Here is a 10,497-nt window from a genome sequence, read left to right on the forward strand (position 1 = left end):
GAACAACTGTGTTTCACTCTCAAATGTTAACAGAAGGGTCTGGGAAGAAGGGGTATAGGGAAAGGTTGTTTCCTACTATATTTTGGAATCAATGTCAGTAGCTGAGCACCTACCTACCCACCCCTCCCCTAACACAAGATCAATCAAAAGTCGTTATCATTTGACTGTTGTTATGTTAGGGAAAGGGTAAGTGCGCAGTTGCTAATATACTGATATTGAACGATATTTTTCCACGCTAGCCTTAAGATTGATCCTAGTATTTATGTCGGGTGATGATTACCACATTGTGATGCGAGAATCTTGTGAATTTTCATCTGCGCAGCCGAACTTTGGCTGCCAAAGAATACAAACTAATGTTGTCATACTGGAGGTAGGCAAGCGTTAAACGTACACCACGACACCAGTCAACCTCTTGATCGTCATTTGCTGCCAATAAAATACCTGCTGTCGCGAGATAAGGAGAGAATCCAACCACCGGTACATAAAACAGTCTCGTTGACTCTAGATCTTAAAATACTAACATTAAACCAAGGCTAAAAGCGGAGCTCCAGAGAGTTCATTTTACTGCCCTTCAATGTATTAGAACACCTCTCTGATTGTCGGCGAGTATATCCAAGGCAATTCGTATAGATCAGACATTATTTGTGACGAGGTGGGAGGGGAATCAGGGGTTTTTCAGTACTAAGAGGGATGGAGGAGTTGAATTTTGAGACAAAAAGATTTTCATATTTTTGACAAAAGAATAAAAGATTGTCATCTCTTTGGTTCAGTGGACAGTGAAAGAGAACGTGACAGGTTATTTGCGCTTGATGATCGGGGTAGATTTTCTAAGCTATGGCGCTACGTCCTGCGAGCACCTCTAATGTTTTGGCTGGAGAGAGAATTGAAAGCGAGGTATTTTCTCTCGGCGGGACATCCTTAACGTTCACCTAACCTACAATACGTATAATTAGGTTGCAACAGTGCTAAACCTAAGTTGGATGTCTCCTCTTTTCTGATGCCCCTCCTTTTTCCTAACTTTACCTCGTATCGCTGTTTAAACTGAACTGACCGAATGGATGTCTCCTCTTTTCTGATGCCCCTCCTTTTTCCTAACTTTACCTCGTATCGCTGTTTAAAAACTGACCGAATGGAAGAGATAAGGCAGATAATGGGAAATGAAATTTGTCCGAAATATTGCGCGGAAACGATAACGTTTTCGTTCACTTTCAATCGATGGAAAATAAAGTTATCGCTAATTTACCATGAGAGTTACTCAGTCCGCAATAGTTCTGAATCGGGTAAGGTTACATTAAAGTAATACCTTATTGTTACTCGTCTTCTCGGAAACTACTCTATTGTCATGGAAAAAAAATATTCTGAGACTAACTGATAATGCAGATCAGTATTTTGACATTTTTCGCAGAATTCAATTTCCTTTAACATACATTTTTGGCCAAATTCCGAAATTTAAATCCCACGAAATATGCGTCCATTTTTTTAAAATTATGTTCGTGCGAAAATAAGCAATTATACGGTATATTCCCGCCTATCCGTCCAATTTTAGGAAGCCAACTGACATCCGTGATCATGATCGTGATCATCGCTTGATCACATTATTCTTGGAAATGAAGACATCTTCATTGCTAAGTCAGTTACCAACCTTGGTATTATATTTGACAACAACATGACTTTTGATGATCAAATTAAACATCTCTGCAAAACCTCGCTCTTTCACCTAAGAAATCTGTTCAGGATACGTCGTTATTTGACAAGTGACTGTACCTCAAAGATTATACATGGTTTTATTCGCGTATTGACTGTTGTAATAATCTGTACTATGGCCTACCTAAGCATCAACTTAATAAAATACAGAAAATACAGAATACAGCTGCTCGATTTGTCACTTGCAAGGGAAAATTTGATCATGTCACTCTCTTACTGGTGAAGCATCACTGGCTTCCTGTATCTTATCGTACTGTGTTCAAGCTTCTGTTGCTGGTGTACAAGTCTGTCAATGATCTGTGTCCATCATATGTTTCTGATCTAAGCAAGATCAAGTTATCATCAAGATCTTTACGTTTTAGCTCTATGGACTATCTTGTGCAATCTGTGTCAAAGAAAAAAACCTACAGGGACAGAACTTTTTCTAAGTTGTGGAACAGTATTCCTTTTTCAATACGTAAATCTAGCTCCGTAACTATTTTTAGATAGAACATCAAGACTCTTCTCGTTTCAAAATTTGTAACTAGTAATTCTCTTTTGTTTGATTGAATTTTATTTATGTGCATTAGGTTATTTTATTATTTTATAGTATTGTAAAGAGCCACGAGAAGCTTTTGATGTGCGCGCTATATGAATATTATTATTATTAAATATTATCATTATTATTATTATTAAATATTATTATTATTATTAAATATTATTATTATTGTCCGTGTGAAATGGTGATCATGCGTATGGGAAGATCTCTTCTAGCTACTAACGTTTTGCGGGGCTGTTTAACTCAATGAATCCGTATATGTGAATTATCCAAAGTCTTATCGTGGAGACCAAAGTGTTCACAAAAAATGCAGCTGATCTGAGGGTAAAGAGCCTCGTGGGTTGTCAAATGTGTTTGAAGATGAGACGTGTGGAACAGCAACTTATTTAAAATTATCCACAGCCATCAGCTCCTCCAACGCATGATCCACTAACCCACACTGATTTTACCATCTCTTCAAGACTGTGACTGACCCTTGATATGAGTTGCTCAGGTGTCTCGTGGGGAGCATGAAGTTTGTAATTAGCTCTTCGTGTGTGAGTGATGTTGACAAAGAACTCTGATGAAAGTCAAATAAACCAACGCAAGCATTTTAAATATTTTTTACATTCCCATTTCCTTTTCTGTGGCCATGGTTTACTCTCTGAATGGTGTATAAGTTGTGTTAACCCTTTACAGCCTAACATCAGTATGCATATCCCCCATACTGTTCTCCATTCATTTCCTAAGTTGCTGAAAATGAGAATTTGTTTAACAATCAAGAGCTTCCTTACTTGCTGGCCATTTCTCTTATTCTCGTGACCCTAATGTGTGATCGGGGGGGGGGGGGGTGATATAAAGGTTTTGCACAGAAGCCATGTTGGATGGCAGGAACAATGAAAATATTTTGCATAAGAAAGAGATTTTTTCCCATGGGTAATCCTGCCATCCAACATGGCTGCTGTGCAAAACCTCTATTGTAGGAAAATTAGCTGCTAGTCACTCCTGGGGCCATAGGGTTAATGAAGGTGTTTTGCAAATCAGCTTTAGAGTTCAGTCCAGGTCTTAATTCTACATGATACCAAATCAGGTTTGCTTGGCGACTTTGATGCTTTACAAATATTGGATCAAGTTGCTATTATATTTTATGGCACATCCATTTAAACCCAGTGGACGGCTTGTAGGTCCGCCCCCTCTCCGCAAAGACGGACCTTGTCCTCGGTCATACAAATTTTTTTAAGCTTTGATTTGTCAGCTTGGTTGTGATTACATGGGCCATTTCCGAGTTAAACAAACTCCCACTTTGTTTGAGAACAAAAGAGGTTAGTTTCACGACTTCGCACCCAAACGGCTTCTTTTTTTCTTCCGACGGAAATAACCGGGGGAAAACTACCGACGCAAACCAGCCTTTTTACTGTCCTGTAATTTGCACCACGTGAACTTAAGTAGCCAAGAAATAGCAGGAAAATTTATGAAGCGTAATGATTTGGAAAATCTTATTCGTGTAAATTTCAGCTCTATTACCAAAATTTGCATGGGGCAGCCTTTTTGAAAAGTTTTTTTACAGAAGACAGCTGATGGTCATGTGAATGGTTTTCCACCTTGGGGACTGCGACTTTGGTCGCATTTGAATATTCTGGAAACCATAGTCAGCAGGGTTGACTGGACTCACAGGAATTCTTGATCATGTTTTTGATCTCAGGAAAAGTTAAAAACTCAATCGAAAATTTAAGAAAAAAAATCGATAAAAGAAAACCATTTAAGTTCACTGCGTGTGTAACATGCCCGTGCGTTCCACGTGAACGCGTATCACAGCTTTGCAGGGTTAATGTTATTCACTATTTGTTTAGTATAACTTTCTTAACATTAAATAGAAAACTTAAACAACATAAAGATAAAACAAATAAATCAAACGTGATTTCGTCACTTTAAGTCAATTTTGTGACATTTCTCAAGCCATCAAAGGGACGCTTCAACCGCCTTTGTTCTAAATAAATCTATTGTTTTTAAGCCGGACTCATTTTTCGGCTAGGAAAATGTCATGGGGTGCTCGTGATCAAAGCGGACTTGAGACCAACAATGCCAGACTGATAGAATTAGCTGAGAATTCAAAAGAGTAGATTTATATAGTGGACGGATTGCTTTACAATTCCTTGGGTTTTCCCAGTGATGTCTCAACATGATCACGTGATCGCTTACGACACGTGTACTGTTGATAAATTTTGCAGGCAGGCGCAGCTGGGTGAAGTTCAGTAAATGTTATCGGCAATGAAAGACCGCTTCATAATCTGCTAGAAATTTCGCCGGGTATAAGTTGGCTAGTTTTTTTTACCAGCCGGTTAAGAAAATATTTTACTTTAACGAAAATGGAGAGGATTCGAAACGGTGGACCGAAGGCAAATGGCTTTGCGACGGGGAAAAAGCTAAATGGAATTGATCAACTGGCGTGGCACAAAATTTCGTACAAAGCATTGTTTGGCCTTCTCTTTGTCACCCCGGCCCTGGTGCAGTATAGTTTGGGTTTGCCTTATTGGTGCTATCCAATAACCTCTGCCGTCCTGTTTCTGCCAGTATTTGGTGTCTTTATGGTGGTATTCAACCGAATGTGTGTCGCGGAAAGCGGTACGAAATCAACGAATGTCAAACGGTTCATTGAATTCACAGACCAGATTCTCGCTTCAAAATACGCCAATCGAAAAATACCAATGATAGTCCTTTACGAGGCCTACGCTGATGGCAAGCTAGACTTCAAATGTGATGTGCTAGAAGCTTTAGAAAACCGTCACCAATTCTGTACCTACGAACTGACATTTGAACATATTAAGTTCTTGCTCTGTAATTTTATTCCTGAAGTGATTTTTCACTCAAGAAATCAAGACGCCGAACAAGTTTGTGATCACTACGACCGAGGCAATGACTTTTATCGCGGATTTCTTGGTCCCATGATGATTTACACATCAGGAATATGTAGAGATGAAACGGAAAATCTCGAAGATATGCAGGTGAACAAGCTGAAAAGTGTGTGCGAGAAGTGTCAGTTGAAAGAAGGCGAGCGGCATTTAGACATCGGCTGTGGGTGGGGTACCCTGGTCAATTATGCAGCAGAAAATCACGGAACCTACTCAACTGGCGTTACTATAGCCAATCGTCAGGTGGAGTGGGCTGAGGGTGTAGCAGAAGAGAAGAAGCTTGGTACCCGCAGTAAATTCCTCTGCCTAGACTACCGTGATATACCAAACGTGCAGTTCAACAAAATCACATGTCTGGAAATGGCAGAGCATGTTGGTGTGAGGAAATTTCAATCCTTCCTTGCCCAGGTCCGTGACATGCTGGAGGATGATGGCATCTTCTTTCTTCAAATTGCTGGGCTCCGTCGAACCTGGCAGTGGGAAGATTTCATCTGGGGTCTGTTCATGGCAAAATATATCTTCCCAGGTGCAGATGCAAGTTGTCCATTGGGTTGGGTTGTCACTCAACTAGAGCAGGCTGGCTTTGAGGTCCATTCTTCAGAAACCATTGGGGTTCACTACTCCCTGACAATCAATCACTGGTACGATAACTGGATGAAGCCCCAAACCCAAGCTGTCATGACAGAAAAGTATGGCAGAGTCGTGCGAATCTGGAATATTTTCCTGGCATGGTCAACTATAATAGCTCGTCAAGGCAATTCAACTTGTACTCAGCTGGTATGCCATAAAAATCTAAATGTGTATGATCGCTTGAAATTATTCAAGGTGAAATCAAAGTGAGTGTTTTTATATTCTAGCATGAAACAAATCTAGGTGTCTTGTGAAAGAGTCTTCAATCGTGATCTAGAATATCAACCTTCATTTTACATGTGACACAGTTTCATGGGGAATGTATCAGCTAGGTTTCATTGTAACTTAAATTTTAAGGGATGTGTTACTATTTACATGAAAAATGTGTCAAGATGTACCTGTTATCAAGTCCTATCTACAGTCTATGCATGATTCCATCAGGACTAAAAATAATTTTGACACTTTCTCTTTTTATTTACAGTAATCAGAATTCTTTTGATTTGTGATGTCACACTATTCTTTCCTTCATTTAAATTTCTGTAGAAACATAATTTTTGGCCAGTTGAGCTAGCCAACAGAAAGATTTTTTTAACAATTTGAAGCAAATTTTCTGAGTGACTTAAAAATTTTTATTTCACTTAGTCAGAAATGTGTTCCCACTCTTGCAAGTATCAAATTTGATTTCTTTCATATTATATATTTAACAATATTGACCCATTTAGATTGACAGTTGTTAGCTAGCTTTTTGAGAAATGGAAATTTAACTGGTTCAAACCATGCACAAAGCAGAATTACTTTCCTTATTTTCCTAAGAAATGTTTAAGATATCAACATGTGTAGTAAACAAACTGGTGAGTGGCTGCTCAATGCCCTCACTGATTCCATTTCTTGATTAGTTGTGTGATGGTAACTACACAGTGAAGAAACAAATAGAATGTTTTGAATTTACACCTGAGTAAGTGACGATGAAAATTTACATTTGAGAAAATTTACATATGTCAGTGTTGTTATTTAAGAGAACACGGTCATTTTTTTTTTCCTTTCTGCAGTGTAGGATTTACTTTAAAGAAAAGGGGTGGTGGTTGGGTGAAACAGCTGTTATATATAGCAGCATAACTATGATTGAACACCATCTGTCATGCTCATTAGTCACTTACAATGTTTTTTGAATAACTAACTGCATCAATGACCATGAGATAGTCATAGCCTCAAAAAGTTAAAAATTGTTGATCTGGTCTGTTGAGCAAGAATGATTGCCAGTAGGAATTCTGAAGGCATATTTTGTGAGAATTAGCATGATATTTATTTTACAAGGAAGAATTTCTTCAGGTTCTGTGACTGAGATTGTATTTATGGCCACTCCTTAATTCATTAGAATACAAAAATTATATCTAGTTGAGTGGAATTTAATGAAAATTCTAAAGTAGGGTTTCTGTTCACCTCAGCCAATTTTATATGTTATATCAAGGAGATGTTTTTTCACTTTTTTCAGGTTCAGTGCCTTTTCCCATCTCACAAAGATAGGCAGACTTTTTACATAATGTCAAGTTTTCCTTATTTCACTCCCATATTGGCCTTTTTGTTTTAATCAGAATTTCAAGCTCACAGAGTTGTAAATGATTTAAATTGTGTTCCTAATCTGCTGTTTTTTTTTTAAGCCAGGAACTTATGACTGTAAGCTAGATTTTACTGAAAAGAAGATTATTGTTATGGAAATAATTAAAGCAAATTGATGCCAGCTGATTAAAATAATAAATTGCACATAAATATATAGAACAACATGGATCAGTGATTCCTTTTAAGACTAAATTTAAATGATTCTCATAAATTTTGCTCTCCTCCAGAATAATGTTAAGTTAATATATATTAAATTAATGTCACTTTTTCTCTCCTTTAATTAAGTTTCTGCTATCCTTATTACAATCAGTGTTGATGTAAAACATATATTTATTTAAATCAGCAGCGGTAAAAAAATATTTATTGATAAGGTAACTTACATTAATTGAAATTTACAGATAAAAACATACTTAAAGCAGGGTTTAATTCAGGCAGATTGTCCTTGAAGAGAAGCATTTTGGCTAAGCTTCATAAATTTCTTCAATATGTACTCTTAAATGTTTTGTTTAGTCTTAAATGTTTTGTTTTTATTATGGGGCTGAAATTTGTTTTGTCAGCTAATGTACTTGCTTTTTCAGTGTCAATTGACTGTTGATATTAAAACAGCAATATTTTTATATCTAAGCTTAACTCAGGAAATTTCTCTGACTTGTAACATTTGGGTAGCATTAAGAATGAATGATCTGCCACTAAATGCAGTCTTCACCAGTTAAAATCTCATTTATTTACAAAACAGTGTTACTTGTACAGAGTGTTTTTCATTTGTGGGTTTGTTATGGTGTGATTCTAGTGTGATTTTTGCTTAGAGAATAAGAATGAAAACTGTTTCTTTGGAGAGCTGGAATAAGAAAATTGGAATGCAGTTTTTAAGTAATCGTGTGCCTTTACTCATAACTATGTGTAAATAAAGTAACTTTTCTTTGTGCTTTGCCCATCTTGCAAATGAAAGACCTTATGGAAAATTTGCATACAAAAATTGGACATTTACAGTCATTGCTTGACAAGCATATGAACTGCAGATGGAAATTTAAAATAGTTCACAGTACAAAAGAGTTTTTAGAGTTGAATTGACTGCAAAATGTGCTTCAAGGGAAAAGCCCCTATGTTAAAATCAGAGGAAGATTCAGGTGAACAGCATTCAAGTTATGAAGGGTCCACTATATGTAGAAGTGATTACTTTCATAGTATCCTGAGTTTACTTGGCTGTGCCAAGTTATATATATTACTGATGAGAGGTATGGCCTTGGGCTAAAAGTAGCATGTCTTAATTGTGGTAGTCATGATACAAAAGTGTGGCAAAAGTGCTAACAGCTGGGCTAAAAGAAAGTATTCTTGCTGGCAAGGATATCTTCAGTGTTTTTGTCAATGCCCTTGTATCTTGATTTTTCATCGACTGAATCAACAATACCATAGTATTATTAGCAGCAAAACTCTTACACCACAGGACAGTATGCTATGTACGTGAATTGAAATTCATTTATTTTTTATCATTAATATGATAATTGACTTACTTATTATGCTTATACTTAGTGTTATCTTATATTTCTGTTAGTTATCAATAATGTTACAGTTCTTACATAATGCTATATTATTATGTAAAATGAATTGTTAGCATGGGATGCTTTTCACAAAGATCAGTTCTGATCTTTGGTCACAGCTCTTTTGTATTACAGTTTCTCATGGAAGATTTCTAATTCGAATACAAGGTATATCATATAACTGTTATTCAAGACCCCATACTAGTCTTCCCTCCTTCATGTAGAAGTGAAAAGTTTCAAGTGTTTCAATGTAACAAGTATTGCTTTGTTTGGGCAAGAAGACCATAATAAGGAGAGACTTTAATTAGTAAACAGCATTACAGTAAATGCTTGAACTGATTCAATTTTGAAAAGATAATTAAGCTGCATTTGTTCTCAGGGCCGTCAAATAGATTTTGAGTAACTGGAGTATGTACCAAACAGGGCAGCAGTAGATGTTAAAGACCCTTTTATGGGCAAGGGCTCAGGGAGCCACCAGCTTTGAGAATGGCCAAGGTGTTTTTTGCCAGTGGCCAGTTTCTTTTGACAACTCTGTGGACAAACTGTTGTAGTAGAAAACGTTTCAGTGTGAGCTGTAATGGAGGATTTCATTCATGACTGTTGTAATGGATTGAATCAGCACTAGCCAAGTAAATGTGTGTGTAAAAAAAGCCCCATGGTCTTGAGATAATTTTTTAACTGATCAAGATCAAAATTGACTCTCTGCATTTTCCGCACCTCCGTCTAGTTTCAGTCATAATCTTTGCTAGAAAACTATTTATTTGGTTCTCTGGTAAAATGATAACACAAAATGCTAACCTCTGCTTCAAATTTAGTATTTAAAGTTATGCCCTGCAATCCTGAAATCAACTGCAAAGTTACCAAGGGTCTTGTTTCACACACCTCTTATTTACTGTAGTTTGTCTGGAAAGTTTAAATTACCTAAATATACTAAATGTCTATTTATAATAAAGGTGTTAATTAAGGTTTATTTTAAATGAGAACCAGGAGAGGAGGATTTTCATGAAAGTGGAAAGTATTGTTTTTATTAGGGGATCAAATAAACTGATAACATGTGTAACATGGTTAATTTTCTTGGTGCTGGTAATTTATTGAGTAGCATCTTAAGCAATTTCCATATCAGTTTGCATTAGTTTGTGTTGAAAATAAATTTATGGTGAGAAGCATTGCTGTGGATCTTTTGATTTTAATAAGTTCAAGTAATCCATAGTTGATTCATATAAGCCCTATCGCATGTTATCTTTTGAAGATGAGTATACCATGAATGTGGAGGCGCTGTGGCCTCATGGTTAGTGCACTCGCCTCCAGATCAAGTGGTCTGGGTTTGAGCCCCTGGCCAGGGACAATGTGTTGTGTTCTTGGGTAAGGCACTTCACTCTTATAGTACCTTTCTTTCCCCAGGATAATTGAATGGGTATCAGCGAATTTAATGCAGGGAGTAACCTTGCGATGGACTTGCATTCCATCCAGGGGGGAGTAGAAATACTCCTAGTCACTTCATGCCATGGAAGCTGGAGTTAAGTGCCAGCCCAGGGGGGCCACTTTGCTTGTAAGCAGGCTTTACCTAGCTGAGCCCTGTTGT

At 37.2% G+C, this 10,497-nt stretch overlaps 1 protein-coding gene across 1 annotated transcript; it reads left to right on the top strand.

Moving 5' to 3' along the window:
- The first annotated feature begins 4,375 nt into the window (after positions 1-4,375).
- LOC111341672 (uncharacterized) lies at positions 4,376-10,081 on the top strand. The gene has a single exon (XM_022949017.2). The coding sequence runs from the start codon at positions 4,588-4,590 to the stop codon at positions 5,968-5,970; it is 1,383 nt and encodes a 460-aa protein (XP_022804752.2). The 5' UTR covers positions 4,376-4,587; the 3' UTR covers positions 5,971-10,081.
- Positions 10,082-10,497: the final 416 nt, after the last annotated feature.

Source organism: Stylophora pistillata, chromosome 5 (genome assembly GCF_964205215.1).
Source record: "Stylophora pistillata chromosome 5, jaStyPist1.2, whole genome shotgun sequence".
NCBI lineage: Eukaryota > Metazoa > Cnidaria > Anthozoa > Scleractinia > Pocilloporidae > Stylophora > Stylophora pistillata.

What these genes read in the sequence shown, in the direction of transcription:
- LOC111341672 (XM_022949017.2), top strand. Translation starts at nt 4,588, where the DNA reads ATGGAGAGGATTCGAAACGGTGGACCGAAGGCAAATGGCTTTGCGACG.